General features: G+C 47.7%; 1 protein-coding gene across 1 annotated transcript; it reads right to left on the bottom strand.

Moving 5' to 3' along the window:
- Positions 1-409: 409 nt before the first annotated feature.
- On the bottom strand, positions 410-18,967 carry togaram1 (TOG array regulator of axonemal microtubules 1). The gene is made up of 22 exons (XM_083683252.1): positions 17,150-18,967; positions 14,746-14,812; positions 11,458-11,586; positions 10,408-10,659; positions 10,087-10,310; positions 9,508-9,731; positions 9,185-9,288; positions 8,910-9,089; positions 8,737-8,802; positions 7,718-7,887; positions 7,405-7,573; positions 7,039-7,260; positions 6,511-6,634; positions 6,207-6,312; positions 5,682-5,917; positions 4,470-4,628; positions 3,649-3,775; positions 3,348-3,463; positions 2,962-3,142; positions 2,547-2,766; positions 2,345-2,431; positions 410-2,168 (listed from the first exon to the last, which is right to left on the bottom strand). The coding sequence occupies exons 1-22, from the start codon at positions 18,179-18,181 to the stop codon at positions 1,909-1,911; spliced, it is 4,455 nt and encodes a 1,484-aa protein (XP_083539378.1). The 5' UTR covers positions 18,182-18,967; the 3' UTR covers positions 410-1,908.
- Between the last annotated feature and the right edge of the window lie 511 nt (positions 18,968-19,478).

Here is a 19,478-nt window from a genome sequence, read left to right on the forward strand (position 1 = left end):
GCGAATAATTAAAAACATTTGTTGCGATTCTCTGAAGCATATTCATCTCTGCATTATTTTAAGGCATACACGTTGTTTCACCATTCCTACCAGTATAAGCCACAGTTTCACTTGCTTGAATACAAATGCAGAAAATGTTTTGCCAGGTCCACAGGAATCTGGTAATAAGTAGATATTTACATCACAGCGCCACCTACCTCAAGACTCAGTATATGACCAACTGCACACTTTGTAATTGTTTCCCCTTATGGGAATGAAACCAGAAGGTCAAGCACACTGAAGCATTATGATGATAGGTAGCCATGTTTATGCAATGACGATGTGCAGACATTCACCGTGAAGTATCTGTGGTTGAAACCCCCTCTTCCCCCCCAAAATCCCCTCACACACGTTATGTAAGACAAATCTGTACAGAAATAAAACACTTTATTTATATATCAATCTCTGTCTTTCCTCTTGTTTACAAACAAGTTCAATATAATTTAACAATAGAATTGTGAAAGGCTACTTCAAGACTGGCACTATACTGAAACAGAATTACAGACCTGGGCTTCACTGTCTCTGTGTCAACCGTTAGTTTAAAGCTAAATCTTTTCAATGTTATACCCTCCCAGTATAATTGGTTTATCTCCAAGGTTGTTTTAGGCATCTGTGTACATAAAGATATCTCCTTAACAAAAATATATAAATATTTTTTGATCCCCTGTCAGTACATTTTGGTCATGCAAAAAAAACTTAAAACAACTAAGACAATTCCAACTCAGAACACCACATCATCAACAAATTGTTACAATAGAAATGTCAAACCATATACAACAGATACAATATATACTGCAACATCATACAGCATACAGATTAGGATAATACTGTGCAATTACACATGTGAGCTATACAAAAGCATCTTGTAAATCACTAATCTCAACTCTCACAAACCTTTAAAACAACAGTATAAGACACAGAATTATCACATATCACATTTAATAAAACAGCAAAAAAATATAGTACGTCTTTCAGGTCCCGTTTCCATTTCATGTTGTGCATTTGTTACATTCCGCAGTTGTCTCTGATTTGTTTACATGTGTGACATATCCATAAACAAAAACAACAACAACAATCAAATGACAGTAAAATCCATGACGAAAACTCATGATATCGAGCTACTTCTTCAAAGTGCAAAGAGAGCATGTTGTCGAGTGTGTGAAGCCGGAAGCCCGTGGCTGAGGTCTGCCTGGGCCGCATCGTAGGAGGGTCGTATCGCGCTGAGAAAGGGGGCTGATTTGAGGGCTCCCGTCTTCAGGACTCATTTCTGTCAATTCTCTGTAACGTTAAAAAGGTGCAGGCACTATTAGAAATGTACAACATTTCTGTCTTCAAGTAAGGTCAGTCTTTCTGTTCTTCTTCTTCTTCTTTAGGGTTTGGTTGTGTTTAGCTTAGGGTGTTTTCTGAGGGCGGGGGGTGGGGGTTGGGGGGACTCCTCAGGGGGAGGAGAGGGTCCTCAGGATCTCATTGAGGCCCTTGTGGACGTTGTGTTGTGTTTAGTTGTGTTTAGCTTAGGGAGTTTTCTGAGGGTGGGGGTGAGGGGTCGTGTAGGGGGCTCCTCGGGGAGAGGAGAGGGTCCTCAGGATCTCATTGAGGCCCTTGTGGACGTTGTGTTGTGTTTGGTTGTGTTCAGTTGAGGGGGTTTTCTGAGGGCGGGGGTAGGGGGGGGTGAGGGGTTGTGTAGGGGGCTCCTCGGGGGCAGGGGTGGGGGGTGAGGGGTTGTGTGGGGGGCTCCTCTGGGGGAGGAGAGGGTCCTCAGGATCTCGTTGAGGCCCTTGTGGACGTTGTGTTGTGTTTGGTTGTGTTTAGTTTAGGGTGTTTTCTGAGGGCGGGGGATGGGAGGGTGGGGGGGTGAGGGGTGGGGGCTCCTCAGGGGGAGGAGAGGGTCCTCAGGATCTCATTGAGGGCCTTGTGGACGTTGGCAGGCTGGGAGGCGGCGCACTCCGCCAGTCCAGACCCCATGTGGGCGTAGAGGGCTTGGCACAGGTTGGCGGTGGCTCCCCGCACACTGCCGCCCCGGCCGTGAACGGTGCCGCTGTGGGTGGAGGTGCCCAGGAGGTGCCACAGCAGCGGCAGGACCTTCTGCTCCACCACCTGGGGCTTGCGGGGATACAGCTCTGCAACCAGATCTGGAAGACAGGGCAGGGGAGGGAGAGGGAGAGGAAGAGAAGGGGGGGGGGGGGGGGGGGGGGTCAAACACGTTGCTAGACACACAACTAGACAATTGCACTGAGTATCTGGGAGTTTCCCCTCTTTGGTTTTTTAGAGGGTTGAGGACTCGTGTTGAAGGATTTTGTTGACGTACCCGCAACTTTCTCTATGAGATCCACCTTCGCCTTGCCACTGAGGAACTGGGCCTTGTTGCAGAAGGGCTGGAGGAGGAGGGTGTTATCTGGAAACGAAAGTAAAAGAACAAAAGGTCAAGTCGAAGCGCGTCACTCCCTGTCAGTTACAAGTGAGTCTCAAGAGGAACCTAAAAAACGCGACGATAAACATCAGACACCCACCCAGGTTCTGGGTGAGTGTGTGGACGGCTCTGATCGCAGCGGTGTAGATAGCGTTGTTCTTGGAGTTGAGGTGGTTGTCCACGATGGCTGGGACTAGGATGTTGACCACCTGGGCCAGGTTGTCCTTGAGCAGGGTGATGATCTTCTGGAGGGACTCCAGGGCGTACAGGTTGACCTTACTGTTGGACTCCTGCAGTCTGGCCTTGAAGGCATCAAAGAGCTGGTAGAGAGGGATGGGGAGGGATGAGTGGGGAGCCTTGCTGCTGATTTAACCACTGTGTATTAACCTACTGTACCTGCACAAACCCTCGTCTTATCTATGGACATTTGCATGGTTTACATTTTGTCAATAAAAGTCCTAGGATCCTTTGTGGTAACCTGAGGACTTCCAGAAAGCTTGACGGACGTTAGTTACCGGGAATATGCTGCCGATGACCATTTTGGGGTTGTGCTCGCAGTCGGCCACGAGCTGGTCGATGCCCTTGATTCGCTCTCTGAAGTCCTTTGAACTCAGCAGAGCAGAGATCTGCTTGATGTACTCGGACTTGTCCGCAATACTGTGCACCTGAGCTTTGCTGCTGAACTGTCCAGAGTCCCTGCACACACAAAAACAACAGGTATAATGTTGAGAATGTTACACATTGTGTGTGTGTGTGTCTGTGTGTGTGTACACCTATTGTTTTTGTGTGTGTGTGTGTGTGTGTGTGTAGTCTAAGGTCCAGTGCACAACAAATATAGACTTGATCAGATCAAGAGAGCCAGTGTCAGTGGGCAGTGTCAGTGTGTGTTGGTGGGGCCCACCTGTTGGCCGGGTTGAGGGGTTCCCTGTTGAGGGACGAGGCCCTCACTGTGCCACTGCCAGGGAGGGAGCGCCGGCCCCGCGCTGAGGGGGTGTCCTGGGGCATCTCTCCCAGTCCCTGTTAACCACGTAACACACGTTAACGCACCACCAATGATACTCCACTGTTTCTACTGCTACAGTGTCTTGTCTCCAAACCGAGAGACACTTACACACACACACTTTCTCTCTCTCTCTCGCACGCACACACACACACAGAGACACACACAGACAGACAGACAGACAGACAGACAGACAGACTACCTTAGTCTTCAGAATGAAGACGGTGTCTCTGAGGGTGGGCAGGTCTTTGGCAGAGATATATTTCTCCAACATCTTATCGAAATCACGGTGGGACGACAGGAAGAGCAGCATCCGACGCCCGTAGTACCTGAGGAGAGGAACTCACAGCTTTAGGAGTCAGACAACCCCACCTCACACACCACCAGAGTCACTGATGACACCACCTCACACACCACCAGAGTCACTGATAACACCACCTCACACACCACCAGAGTCACTGATGACACCACCTCATACACCACCAGAGTCACCAGACAACACCAACTCACACACCACCAGAGTCACCAGACAACACCACCTCACACACCACCAGAGTCACTGATAACACCACCTCATACACCACCAGAGTCACCAGACAACACCACCTCACACACCACCAGAGTCACCAGACAACACCACCTCACACACCACCAGAGTCACCAGACAACACCACCTCACACACCACCAGAGTCACCAGACAACACCACCTCACACACCACCAGAGTCACTGATAACACCACCTCATACACCACCAGAGTCACTGATAACACCACCTCATACACCACCAGAGTCACCAGACAACACCACCTCACACACCACCAGAGTCACCAGACAACACCACCTCACACACCACCAGAGTCACCAGACAACACCACCTCACACACCACCAGAGTCACTGATAACACCACCTCATACACCACCAGAGTCACTGATAACAGTAGAAAACAATATCAGACAACACCACCTCATACACCACCAGAGTCACTGGTAACAGTAGAAAACAATATGACATCCCACCCTACCTCGCTTCTTGGGTGGAGTCTTGCGCCAGCTTGGTGACGGCAGGGAGGATCCGGTCAGTGAGGTCCTTCCCCCCAGACAGGAGGCGGGCAGCGCCCATCTTCTCCATCAGGCTGGTGAGGTGCTGAGCAGTGCATTTCCTCACCACTGGGTTCAGGTGGCTGCACACACAAGAGGCAAAGAAACTAATTAGTGGAAAAGAAACAATGAATTAACAACTTCAATATCTCATACAGTCACCATTACAAATCATGTAAATTGGGTACTAGAACTGAACTGAAAAAAAAAGTATTTTTTCCTTCTTCTAGCATTGTAACTGCCAATGGCCCCTGGTCTGAGCATTGATTAATTTTTCTTATGATGACTGATGGACAGACGATTCACTTACTTAGTCAAATGTATTTGTTGTAAGTCGCTTTGGATAAAGGTGTCTGCTAAATGCCATAAATGTAAAAAATTAACTAAACTAAAGATAATGTAGGTGGTAGTGATGGTAGTTACAGCCCTTGCTAAGGACAGGTGATGGTAGTTACAGCCCTTGCTAAGGACAGGTGATGGTAGTTACAGCCCTTGCTAAGGACAGGTGATGGTAGTTACAGCCCTTGCTAAGGACAGGTGAGGGTAGTTACAGCCCTTGCTAAGGACAGGTGAGGGTAGTTACAGCCCTTGCTAAGGACAGGTGAGGGTAGTTACAGCCCTTGCTAAGGACAGGTGAGGGTAGTTACAGCCCTTGCTAAGGACAGGTGAGGGTAGTTACAGCCCTTGCTAAGGACAGGTGATGGTAGTTACAGCCCTTGCTAAGGACAGGTGAGGGTAGTTACAGCCCTTGCTAAGGACAGGTGATGGTAGTTACAGCCCTTGCTAAGGACAGGTGAGGGTAGTTACAGCCCTTGCTAAGGACAGGTGAGGGTAGTTACAGCCCTTGCTAAGGACAGGTGAGGGTAGTTACAGCCCTTGCTAAGGACAGGTGAGGGTAGTTACAGCCCTTGCTAAGGACAGGTGAGGGTAGTTACAGCCCTTGCTAAGGACAGGTGAGGGTAGTTACAGCCCTTGCTAAGGACAGGTGAGGGTAGTTACAGCCCTTGCTAAGGACAGGTGAGGGTAGTTACAGCCCTTGCTAAGGACAGGTGAGGGTAGTTACAGCCCTTGCTAAGGACAGGTGAGGGTAGTTACAGCCCTTGCTAAGGACAGGTGAGGGTAGTGACGGCTGTTACCTGAGCCCCCCGTTGAGCAGGGCGTTGATGCTGCGGCTGGGGGTGCAGTGCTGCACCATGCTGTCCAGCGCTGCGTCCACGTGCTGCCTGATGAACGCGTTGCACTCCCCGGCCCGCTGCAGCAGAGCCTTAGCCGTGCACTCCAGCTCCTGGTCCATGGCCTTCTGCAGGTGGCTGTACAGGTCACACACCGTCCCCACGGCGACCCGGGACACGCCCGACCGCAGGTTTCTCACCTGGGGGGGGGGGGGGGGGGGGGGCAGGTGAGGAAGTCATCAGCCACCTGAGGGCTTGTGTGGTGGCTTTCAAGAGCGGTCAAATGTCACAATGGTTATGATAGCATTGTGACTGACTCTGGCCCCTGGTCCGAGCATTGATTACTTTATCTTATGATGACTGATGGATAGATGATTCACCTACTTAAACAAATGTATTTGTTGTAAGTCGCTTTGGATAAAGGCGTCCGCTAAATGCCATAAATGTAATGTAAATGTAAAACTAAGTAACCATGACGACAGGTCCTACCTCTTGTATGAGGGCGATACAGATGTCGTGCAGTCTGGTCACCAGGACGTCAGAGTGGTACAGGGCCAGACTACGCAGACACGTCAGGCCCTCAATCTTCTTCTCCCTTCATTCAGTTAAAACAAACAATTGAAAAATTGCGTTAAAACCAAAATCAGTTACCTGAATGCGTCAATAAGTGATTTATGAACCATGGCCCCTCGGGGCCTGAGGGGTTGATGCTCATAGAATCTAGAACGTTCTAGAATGTTCTGGAATGTTCTGGAATGAGGTTCCATGCTGGAGGTGAGGCGCCCCTGCTCACCAGTCTTCTGAGCTGAGGAGTTTGAAGCTCTGGGTCAGCGCTAGCTCAGGTTTGGAGTAGGGCCGCAGTTCCGGCGTCTCCGTCTGGTCTTTCTTCTGGCTGTGGGCGGCGGGAGACAACTCGTCTGGAGAGAGACCGCCACCAGCACACGGGAGAGTTTCACATTACATTTCTATCAGTCACACGCTGAAAACAAGCAGTGTGTGTGTGTGTGTGTGTGTGTGTGTGTGGGAGGAGGCTTATTAGTAGAAGCTGTCAAAACCGCAGCCCATTATCGAAGAGAACATCTCATTTAGCCAACGCTTTGCTCGCTTTGATGGTCCAATTAGTGCAATAGACCAAAAACATGCCTGCGACTGTTGTTGACTGGTTCACATATTCATAATGCAAAGTAGCACGTTTAATATTCATTAAAAAAAGTAACTGAGCACACAGGTCTATTAAAGGTTGGGGGAAAAAAACATATAAAAGCAACACTGCAAGGATGCAGAGTTGAGAAAGATAGTAATGGTTGTCAGTTCCACTGACCTGAGCTGTGGGACAGAGACGGGCGAGTTCTGCTGAGGCTGGGGGCCCTCCTGAGACGGTTTTTGGGGTTGGGGGGGACCGTGGGGGGGCTGGGCTGATGGGGGGGACTTAAACACTTGATGGGGCTTTGGGACTGCACGGGGCTGGTAGGGCTGGTGGGGGACTCGTCCGGGAGAGAGTCAGCCTTGGTGGACGTCACCATGCTACCGTTCAGATGTAGATCTGCCAGGAAGAAGAACATGACATTTATAACAAACATTATCTACTGCCATTATCATATCTGTGAAACATAGCAGCAGTTTATGAGGGGAAAATGTGCAAGAGCACAGGACAGCACAGGTGGGTTTAGAAAGTAAGGAACCGTACCTTTGAAGACGGTTGATTCCTCAGTGGCCATGTCAGTCACCACCTGTCGGAGGCGGTGACGTACCCTGTCTGCCCGTGGGCGGTCTCCCTGACCCGACTGGCGCTCCTGTTGGTCCAGACGGTGCTGCCGCATTTTATCCCGAGCGAACCTCGACATCCTCACCTTTTCCTGCGCAAAAAATGCAAAAACACGTCAGTTCCAACAGGTGTAAGAGACAGAAAAGCTCACTGGTAGCAGTGGCGGAGGGCATCCTAACTGGCTTCCTATTCGCAGGGCCTGGCGGGAAACGTAGTGTTCAGAAGGGACGCTGACCTTTGCCTCCTCCGCGTCTGGGCTGTCGTAAGGGTCAAAGTGGTTGCCGGGGACAGCGTAGCCATGGTTCCCAGCTGGAGGATCACTGGGCAGCTTGTTCATACAGTCGCCCTGATCCAGTGCCACGGCAACGCCTGGACGACCAGACAGGACAGACGAGACGAACACTCCTGGACCGGTGGGGAACGCAGAGAGCTCAAGCTGATTAGAATGTTTGGAACAAAAACCACCATGACCCGACAACCTGAAATCACCATTTCATAGTGACAGCAGCTGGTCAGCAGGTGGTCACTCTGTGGCTAAGTTGGTAGAGCATGGCGCTAACAACGCTTAGGTTGTGGGTTCGATTCCCGCTGGGACGATATATACTGAAAAATGTATGCACTCACTGCAATGTAAGTCGCTTTGGATAAAAGCGTCAGCTAAATGGCATATACTGTATATATACAGTACCAGTCAAAAGGTTGGACACAAACTTGCCAAGAGTGTGCAAAGCTGTCATCAAAGCAAAAAGTGGCTACTTTGAAGAATCTAAAATATAAAACATATTCTGGTTTGTTTAACACTTTTTTGTTTACTACATAATTGCATATGTGTTCCTTCATAGTTTTGATGTCTTCAATATTAACCTACAATGTAGAAAAGAATAAAAATAAAGAAAAACCATTAAATGAGAAGGTGTGTCCAAACTTTTGACTGGCACTGCATATATATATATATATATATATATATATATATATATATATATATATATACACATACAGCACGTTTTGTACTGTACACAATATAGTGCTCACTCTCCTCTGCAAGTCCAGCTGTGTGTTGTGTAGAGCAAGAGCAGTTCTAAACAATTCTTTGACTTGGCCTTGTTACTTCGTGGCCCAAGGCTAGGCCTTGAGAACTTGGCCATCGGTTGTCAAACACAGCATGGCGCCAGAACACAGTGACCTCAGAACAGAGCATTGGACACGGAGAACTGAACAAAAGCACTTCCAAGTCATAAATAACAGGAGACTGACCTCTTCCAACCACACCTTCAGGCATGTCAGTGGCTGGCGAGCTCCTGTTGCTATAGCTCTGTGATCCTGCGGAACGGAGAGTGAGGAACATGTTGAAAACTCACACTGAAACGACACACTGAAATAAAACAGCGAAATGCCAAGACAGAGCACCCATGACTGCACCAGCTGACCTTTGGCAGGCCTGAGAGCTCTGATTGGCTCCCGGCAGGCCGGTCTGGTTAGGGGCGGAGAGTGCTCTCTGGTCCGCTCCTCTTCCTCTGGTTCCATTGGTCCGTTGGAGTAGGTGACTCTCTGACCAATCACGCTCACCTCAGACGTGACTTTATCTCTGAGTGGGAAGCTGACAGAGCCTAGAAACATACCAATAAACAGAGCTTTATGAGCTTGACCAGAGTCAGATGTAACTTTTATTATCTAGTAATCGTAGTTAAAATCCTTACTGTACCTTGAAGGCTACTGAAGTCCATTGATGCAGAAGGCCTCAGTTTTGCAGAAGGCACTCTTGCAATGCGAGGCTTTGCTGCTGAAGATTCAGCAGAGTCCCCAGGGCTGTTGGAAGAGGTCACAGCAAGTGAGAATTTGCCAACAGATTGTGTTCCTAACATCGCAGCTCCTAACAGCTTCCAAGATCTCAATTGGTTCAACTTAATGAGTCTACAGTGGTGTCCGTACGGTTAAGAATTATGCCTTGTAACCCCTTTGATTGTGCCTAGGGTCTCCTGTAAGCTTTTCTCTGGCTCTTGTCCTTTTTCCGGACCCCAACAGTACCTAGTTTTGGTTCCGTTGAGGGTGGAGTTGGGGGGGGAGTAGAGGCTGGACAGACCACTCTCGCTGGCTGGGCTGGTAATGGTCGGGGAGGAGTGAGAGGGCGAGTCCAAGGCCAGCTCCAGTTTCATGGCTGAGTCCGGGCTGTCCGGGTCAGAACCACTCGGGCTCGCCTTGGCCCGCTTCTTCGCAGCGCTGTAGCGCAGGGACCGCAGAGAGCTCAACATCTGCAAACAACAACAACAACAACAACACATCAGTAACCTGAGAGCAAGGAGAGTGTGTGCTGTCTGTAATAACAATCCAACCAAACATCATGCAGATCATGTTTCCTGCACTGGTGTTGGACCGATGGCAATTTAGACATCGACTATCACTCGTACAGCATGTGACTCCTTCAATGCAGATATCCAGTCTCAATCTGTCCCATTTTCCCCTTGCCACAGCGAGGGAGAACATGACCCATATTTCATTTCACTGCATTGAAGCATCTGGAAGTTACGGGTAAATTTAAACTCTCTGAGTGTCCTGAATCCAGCTGGAGACTTCCCTGAGTCACGAGTGCCAAACAGTAATCCTGACCTCTTCCCGGTCCAGAGGCTCCTCTTCCTGGTCCTGAAGCCCGGCGGGTGGGTTGGACCTCTGGCTATTCTGAGACTGGCCCCGTTCTGGCTGGGGGAAAACGGGAGAGATTGGGGGTACGGTCCGCGTCCCGCTCAGAGCCCGACGGAAGGACGAGGTGGAGGAGGAGCTGATCAGCGAGGCACGTAGAGGCCGCGGCGAACACCTGCTGGACGTGAGGTCATCTGGAGGGCAAAGATGACACGTCAACAACATTCTACAACCTGACAGACACACTACGCAACACTAGATCGACATTCAGCAGATCAACATCAGCCTTACCTGTTGTGTCTCTCCAGGGGCTGGGGTCTCGGCGGTGGGGGCTGCTCTCTCTCTTGTTGGGCCAGGTGTTGGACATGGACAGGGAGGAGTCAGCCCGGCGGCGGGGCTGTATTGGGGTGAGCAGGCCGCCTGGGAGGGTAGCCAGCGGGTAGGAGGGCAGCAGGAAGGAGCCCTGTGGCGTGGGGTTGGAGGGCAGGGAGAAGGTGCGCTCGACGCTGGGGTTCCCTGAGAGGAGACGGCCCCTGGGTACCACTGCAAGACACAAAGACCTTCGATTAGGCCTAACTTTCACTTTTCAATCACACTTGGTTCAATAGAGGGTTAGCCTCTTTTCACAGGCGATGCATCTCAGTTGATATCTTTACATTCTGAGGTGGAGACCCAAAGATATTACCCCATGTGATTGGATCTTCTTCAAACACAGAGCACGACTTTCTATTGAGCCTGAGGAAACTTCTCCCCACCCCCAGGCTGTTTCATATTTCATATTTAGCTGAGGGTTGTGCTCGCCTGTGATATCTGACTGGTAAGAATTAATTTTAAGCCATATGATTGTGCCTGGGTCTCCTATGAACATTGATGAGTCAGTCCCCAAATGGCCTCCAAACATGGTCTTGTTTCGTCTAAGCATACACCTACCCTGTTGTAAATTCGTTGCCTATCATCCAAAACAACAGATGATCTGCACCAAGGACACAGTCGATAAAACTGTGTGTTCTGCTCTGAAATAGTCAGCTATGCCTTCCGGCTGTATCCGAGAAAGGTTTGACCCACAGAATCGATTCTGTTTAATAAAAGCCTCAATACTTGACTGCCCAAAACTCTTGAACTTCTCTTCTCCTTTTTCTGGACTCCCAACACTATGACCTGTCAGTCATTTCATTTTGAACATCAACAGGTCATCCACTTCTGACTGCTCAGTTACCAGTGAACAAGCCATGTCTGACAGACTCTAGAGCGTGGGATGTGTGGAGTGTTCGGGGTCCGCCTTCGAGAGACTACGAGGGTAAACAGGCTGGAATAAGATGGGTCTAAGAATGGGTTCTTTACCTCCCTCTGTGTCAGAGTAGTTGGTAGATTTAAAAATGTCAGGATCAGAGTCGAGGCTCCCGCTCCTTCTCAAGAGTCCAGGGGAATCTCTCCTTTTGGAGGGCTGGGACTTCTGGGGCTCTGTGGTACCTGGAATGACAATAAATAATTAGAGTAAATTTTCGATAATATATTTTTTTAAGGTTATTTTTTTGAGTGGGGCAGTCCCACTCTTATATTTGTATTGGACAGTGGAGAGTGACAGGAAAGTAAGGAAGAGAGGGAGCAAATCAAATCAAATCGTATGTACTGTTCATCACATACAGCCATAATGTATAGTACCAGTCAAAGGTTTGGACACACCTTCTCATTCAATGGTTTTTCTTTATTTTTATTATTTTCTACATTGTAGATTAATATTGAAGACATCAAAACTATGAAGGAACACATATGGAACCATCTAGTAAACAAAAAAGTGTTAAACAAACCAGAATATGGTTTATATTTTAGATTCTTCAAAGTAGCCACCTTTTACTTTGATGACAGCTTTGCACACTCTTGGCAAGTTCGTGTCCAAACTTTTGACTGGTACTGTACATAGTGAAATGCTTCGGGATCTTGCTCCTCGCTCAACAACAACAGTCAGCAACAATCAACAAGTCAACATGGGCAAGTCAACATGGGCATGGGCCACCGGACCTCCCCAGGCTACCCATTTTCCATCTTTGGCATTGGTAATTTCAGAAGCCCCGTGATATGGTGAAATGGTAAATTAAGCCTCAAGCAAAAGCTGAGATCAGATGGGCCCAGTGTTTAGCCAGGAAATGTAACCCGATCCAAGTCTGGTGAACTTGATAAATGTTCTGGTCTGGGTTTAATACCTTTGACTCAGCCTCTGGCTGAGTGGTGGACAAACCCCTGAGTTCAGTAACGATGGAAAACAGCTTTTATGAGACATCAGTTGAGAGGGGGGGGGGGGGGGGGATTTGTTCAGACACTATTTGTTCGTTTGGCTGCTGGCATGTTCTGTAAACTGCAGTAAAGAGAGTCAAGTCCAGTCTTGCCTGCGAGCACAGGCTGCTCCTGTAAACAGTGGAGTACAGACTGGTAGGCGGTCAAAACACACAAGTGCAATCACCCCTAACACACACACACACACACACACACACACACACACTTATAGCCTACAAACTCAAATAGTTGCACCCAGTGCACCTGCTACAATTGCAATTTGAGGATTAAAATCAGCGTGTGTCAAAAGATTACAAAACTCAGAGCTGTAGCAGAGGCAATACCTGCATTAGCAGTCAGGTCAAACGACAGCCGAGGGAGAAGCCACAGAACTTAGGTTTGTCACCAGAACACAGAAGGTTTGTCACCAGGTTTGTCACCAGGTTTGTCACCAGGTTTGTCACCAGGTTTGTCACCATGCATCTCATGTCACTGACTTCTTCATGCAGGCCCATTAGAGGCTAGGGTATCTTGACGAGAGGTCAAGTTGCACACCAAATACCCTGGCTATTGTGCCATGTCTAGTACTCAGACCGTGAGAGCATAACACGATGACCTCTCATCTAAATAGGCTTCCCGACCCTGTCTGGTCATTTCCTTCTACTACGGGCTTTACTCATAACAACTCTGACCCCTGGCTTGCAGGCTGAGGTTGGGCTAGTCCAGCACTTGGATTGTTCTGACAGGGTGACCATGACCCCAAATTCCTCTGTGGAAGTAGATGACCTCTCACAAAGACATATCATTTTAATCAAATGTTGCTTTTGGACTTCAGAGTAATTTCCCCGCTCTCTTTTACGATCAATATCTCATATTTTTCTTATTCCGTAGGGAACAAGTATACAGTAAACATGTTGTCCCTCACGAATGACGTAGCGCCCCTCTGTACAAGGAGAGGGATGGAGAAGCAAGACGATTTTTAATAAACATTTTATGAGTTTCATAAACTTTTTTTTCTTTGTTTTACTGTGCTGTGTCCCTGTAGGGAGGGCTAGTCACCTTCTGTAAGCAAAGAGAAAAAATATTTGGGTGCTATTAGGCTCCCATCATACTGACTCTATTGATATAAGACACCTTTAGTTCAAAGACAAATTTCACCGATCGGCTAAGACAAAATATTTGCACAGGCAAATAATCTGGTGATAAATGCAACTGGCTATTAACCTAGGTTACTCAACTCTGGTTTCGGTACTGATATCGTCCAAGTTTCGGTAGCCTTTTAGCTGCATAACAGCTGCATAACAGACTTCACTCACAAAATATTATTACCAAATTCAGCTACTAGGCTACACCACTACAGCTGCATTCGTAGCCAGACTGAAAAGTTACCGGAACGTGTAGTATTTGATTCATTATCAGTCTTGCTTCTTACAGCTTAGCATTGATTTCTCAAAATATTATTCCCAAATTTGTTAGGCTGTAGGCCTATTGCATTGGGCTACATTCTGAGGTCTCCACACTTAACCTTTTATGATGTTTTTAATGATGAATCTGCGTGACCTCTGAACTCCTAAACAATCTCTATGCAAGACGCATCTTTCACCATAGTTTTGCCAAATTTGGCCAATCAGTATAATTTCGTAAATGTCCCATCTGTATGGCAAGACCCATCACTCACTCAAGTTTCAGAAAAATTGTCCCAGCGGTGTCGGAGAAAAAAAAAACGTGTGACATACGAACAGACAGAGACCGAATCATAGTCCCCCCTAAGACAGAATTACTTCACTTCAAATTCCTTTGCCCACCGGAGCCACAGAGAGGTTTAGTACAAACTGAATGCTTTCAGAATTAGCCTCAATGTCAGCCTCCATGGCTTACATGCAGGATCTGTTTATTGAACGCCTACGAATGGCAACAGCGCTAAAAAGCATGAACGTGGAGAGAGGACACTGAGTAGCTCTCTGACTCCCACTGAAACAATCAACCATGTTTACAAAAAAAATAAAAAATAATAATAATGTTCTAGAACATCTCCACCTCATCAGAAGCATCCACATGACACAAGCCTGGCTTGATACTTACAGACACACAAACCAAAATGATTAAGCGTGCTCAGTTTGGTTCAATGACCTTCCTTGCATCAGGTGAGACCTGTATGCCACTCAATCGGTCAAGGAGCCTAGCAACAGGGTCACCTTTGAGTGGCGTGCAGTTAGCGTGTCTCCTTTGACTCAGCATGCTAATCCAATTCAAAGCCGGTCTAATTTAGAGCCTGGCTAACCTGGGCCCTGACAGCTCCCCAAATGCACTTGTCCGTTTGTGTGTTCTTGATGTCTGCAAGGGAGAGAAGGCACTTACCAAAACTGGGGACATAGGTCTCTGGGCTCAGCTTCCTGGAGAGGGACAGGCAATCGTCCCTGGTGACCTATGAAGGGACAGGATTAGGTAGTAGCAATTAAATGTAATTGACGGCAACAAGAATGGGTCAAGTTCAAATGACAAACGTGAGCAATTTGAAAACAGAGAGGGATCCTGCCATGGATCAACTGTAATTTAATCCATCGCTTGAACAAAGGGATGCGGCAAGCAGAGACTCCGCTCCGACAACAAACTGTGCTTTGGGTCGGGATTCTACCGGTGTAAAAGAGACGCATCTCGATAGCTGCCCTGTATGACGTCTTCTACCCTTATCAAACTTTTACTGTTCAGATGTAGCCATGGCACCTAAGCATGTTTCACAGTAATAAGAAACAGATTAGAGAGATGCCTGAGGTAAAGAAAGACTGATGAGACGTTCTCACACCCCTGCGCTCAACCGAGCCACTAAGGAGCATCTCAGAGACGTTGCTGGGATCCATCTCACTGCTATCTGATTGAGGGCAACTCACATTGCAGTAAATACAGTGATTGTAATCGACACGTGAACAACAGCTGAGTGGCCGGTGTTTCCACAGCCGCATAGGGCCCTGCGATATTATTCACATGCATTACCAATTAAGTTTCACGCCCCCTCTGAATACAAGTGAGTTATGTGGTAATGGCGTTGCTGGGAGACAGGGACGGCGGTAAACACACAGTCTTACTGGAAGCCTCTGAAATGACTTGTGGTGCACAGAGCAAACAAAATGCCTCTCTCTCGACAAGTTACAGTCCACCATTCGTGACCGATGTTCAGCGTTCTTGCAATCGTTTGACAGTATCGTTTGAATGTTCACCGAAACATACTTCCGCAGTCAAAGATGCCCGTATGAAAATTCAAACTAAGCAGTCAACTCTACTCTGTGTTCTTTTGCCAGACGTAATGGTGCCTTTTCGGTGGAAATGGGCTGCTTATGCTGTATGTGATGGGGCTTTCACATTCACTCAACCGCAGAAACAAACAGGTTAAAGATTCAAAGCACGTTCTTTCTCGAACATCAAGTTCATGATTCACTGCAGTTACACCCAGACGTCTATGAAGACAGACACTAGAGATTGTCTCTGCAATCCACACTCCATAGTCTTGTGAATGGTCAGATGAATAAGATATATCAGCCCAACCCCTCCACTACACATGTACGTGGGGGACGCGGGGCGGGAGGACCAGGGGGGGGTGTAACCAGATCTTGAGTCTGTTTTTTCCCAACCCATCTCTATGACAGGGTGGCACTGCTGGGATTTCTCCGCCCCCCCCCACACACCCTGTCTGGCGTCAAGTCAGATATTGTGGTGAAGATAACAATTAGCCTAGTGAATCTCAGTCTGACTCGACTGCCTTTTCAGAGTAGTCGATGTACTGTACCCTGGCAGGGGCGTCGCCCCACTAGGAACCTACCGTATAGGCCAACTCTGACAACACAGCTGTGTTCAAGCATTTGAGAGACTATGAACATTGGTAATGAACATTGTGCATTGGTCTGCATTATTCCCTGATTTAAAATAGCGGAGAAATCACAGAGAGAATACAGCTTCTGAGATGACTAACGCACAAACATCCCACACGCTTTGGGTACGTTCACACAGCACCAGGCATTGGACAATGGTGTGCTTACAGAATACCGCAGAGGGCCCTTTCCTTACCTGCAAATGAGTACTGTTGGTACACTAAGCCGAATTGAGAACAACTGACATGGCAATTCTCAGCTCTCTACCACGTATTATAAGAGGCCACTGGACACACTGACTGGCTGCTCACCGGCCAGCTGTTGTAACAAAACAAACACAAATCCAGACAGCCAGGTAGTGGCAGGCTTCAGGCATGTCTGTGACTACTCTGTTTGGGCCCTTTGCAATCAGTGCACCAGCACTTTGATTGTGGAGACAAACAAATCAACCAAAACACGTGGGCCCTTGAGATGAAAGGTGACTCAACAGGAAAGATGCTCCTCCAACTAACCATAATAAGTGCAGTCAATCAGTGGCTGATTGAGAGCCTCTCTTTACACTGGATCTACATGGTATTCTTAGAAGCCCTTTGAGCCATGAAAAAGGTGAACTCTGCCTGCCGAGTCGATAATTGCTTCATTAACGCCAATCAATGTCAACTAAAGGGCAAAATTTGCATCAGCTCCCCGGAAGACACACCTTATTAGGACTCACCTAGGCCAATACCCTGCACATTTGGACGAATAACGACAGCCCAAAGAAGCTGAATGAAAACCTGCGTCATGGAGGATTTATGACAGTAAAAAACGGTTTAGCGTTTAAACTTTCGTTTCATCGTTGTCAGTGTGTTAGTGAAGGACTTGTGCTTGCTATAAACTTGGTATCAGCGATTACCCACCTGCTCAGATGACTTTCCATTGGTGGCACTGCATTGCTGGGCGTTCACTGTGGAAGGAATGCTCGACTTCACCCAGGGAAGCTTGTTCTTCCCTTTGCCTGCGCTGACAATCCTCCTGTGGGACGGGTAGTCGTCGGTCAGGGATCCCAAGCTTCCATAACCTTGCAGCCTCGCAGAGTCAGGTTCTGTCCTGTTGCTCCTGGCACTGCTGATCCGCCCGCCATTGAGCACCCACTCCAGGTCAGCCCCCGAGCCGAACTGTGGCGAGCGTCGCTGCCCTGGCTTGGGGACCACGAGGGCGTACTCCACCATCCCATCTGACAAGAGTCTGGGGAGTATGTGTCTTGCTCGCCTTGCCTGCACAGCCGCCATGAGGCCCTCTACGTCATCATAGAGGTCTACTCTGTCCACGGCTTTGATTAGCGGCTGCTTTTTCCCCGTGTCAAGGCAATAGTCAAAGACAGCAAACAGCTCCAGGGCCGCATGGCGAACCCTCTTCTTGGTGTCGGCCAGGCATGGTGCGACTTCAAAGCACAGATTGGGGATGTTAAAGTCCTTCCTAGGGTGCGTGAGCATTGCTGCCGTGATGATGTTGATGACATCCTCTCTGACCTTGGAGTTCTTGTTTCCTAGGTGTCCAGTAACAAGGTCCAACACTTTTTGTGGCCCTACAATTCTCGTCAGCTGTCGAAAAACGGTCATGTACTCATTCCTGGTGAAAGCTCGGTTATCCCCGAGGGTTTTCAGAGCGACACAGGTTATCCTTTTGCAATACTTATCGACATTGTAGTCCAATTTTTTTATGAGAAGGTTTATAACCTGTAAAGTGCCATACAACACTTTGAAGTTAGTGTCATCCAGAAGTCTGTCAAGAAAATTTATGAACTCGACAATGTTTTCCGAGGGGACTGTTTTCAGGTCTAATTCTAAGAGGACGTGTTTCAGCTCCTCCACCCCATTTGTTCGATTCTGGTAGTTTTTTACGTCCAGGAGCTGTTCGTGTAACTCCTGAGGGATCAATCCAAAAATCATCGTTGACGGTCCTTAGGATGGTGGTCAAAACGGAAAATTCAATGAAAAAATCACATGTCTGTGAGGGCAGTAATATTGCTCCTTGCGTTGACACTTCATCTTCATGCCCGTGCAATCGTGTGTCTCTCTATTTGACAGTGTCAATGCTGTGATTGAGCCATTCAGATCCAAAATAACACCCTCCGAAGCAATACAACTGCACAGATAGAAGTCTACCTGAGTGATTGGTGATCAGTCCAGCAATAGCGACGTAGAAAGCTGCTGCTCCAAGTTTAGGCGTCGAGACGGGAGTAAATCTTGATGACCGAGAAGCACGATCCGTAAACCACTTGTAGCTGGCCGAGCGTTCCAAGCCTCTATGACGAAAGGCACTGTGGAATGTTGTGAGAGGCTATATCTCTATGTTGCTAGCTAACGTTAGCTGAAATACATCTGTGTTTCCACTGCCTCCGTTGAATGACTCAGAACCAGTGCCTCTTCTCCAGATTGATGTTCTCCGTAGAATCCAATCCCACACGGCATCTACAACGCCTGCGACTAGCTGGCTAGCACCGGCGGTCACTGGTTATAAACTAGCTGGCTGGCTGGCTAGCGAAGTTAGAAAACAGGACAAAAATTCAGATCTCGCATTTCTCGCAAGTCCTCATAAATTGACGTCTGTGAAGTCTTAATACGTTGTCAAAAAACTCCACGGAGTGTTCGGTTAATTTCCCGATACACATACAAATCCTCACGCCTGTCGATATCGGTTTGATCAGCTGCTGTGTTGAGCGTTGGCGAGCTAGCCGCACCGGAGACGTCCACCGCCGAGCCCACACACCGAGACAAGCATCAAAATGGCGAACTCAACATGTCACAAACGGACCGCTTCCATGGTGACGCGGCCACAGGAATATAGGCGATGTAGGTCGAGATAAAAATAAATAAATAAATAAATAAATAAAATCTAAATTTTAGTGCTGTAGCATCATAATAATGTTTGTGTTTCAGTCTTAACTGGAAAAAAACTAAGTAGCCTAGACTAACTTGCATGAGGTTGTAAAAAGTTGCAAACTATACATCTTGATTATCCAAACTCCTTGAATTATATTTCTTAGAATTGTTAACATACTATTTAAATCCGAGTTTTCCGTCCTCTAGTAAAAACAAACAAAGATTAAATGTCTATCACATTTAAAATACTGTAACTACAACACCAATGAATATAGTATATGTATTGGCTGCTTTAGGCTATGGTCAAGGAATGACATTCCTTGGCTATAGTAGGCCTAAATAATTTTGACTCATACATAACAAA

This window comes from Argentina silus, assembly GCF_951799395.1.
Source record: "Argentina silus genome assembly, chromosome: 13".
NCBI lineage: Eukaryota > Metazoa > Chordata > Actinopteri > Argentiniformes > Argentinidae > Argentina > Argentina silus.

Coding starts and splice junctions, on each gene's coding strand:
- togaram1 (XM_083683252.1), bottom strand. CDS start 18,181: ATGATTTTTGGATTGATCCCTCAGGAGTTACACGAACAGCTCCTGGAC. Junction 11,587..14,745: donor GACCTATGTCCCCAGTTTTG/GTAAGTGCCTTC, acceptor TTGTCATTCCAG/GTACCACAGAGCCCCAGAAG. Junction 3,143..3,347: donor CCCCTCAACCCGGCCAACAG/GTGGGCCCCACC, acceptor TTGTGTGTGCAG/GGACTCTGGACAGTTCAGCA.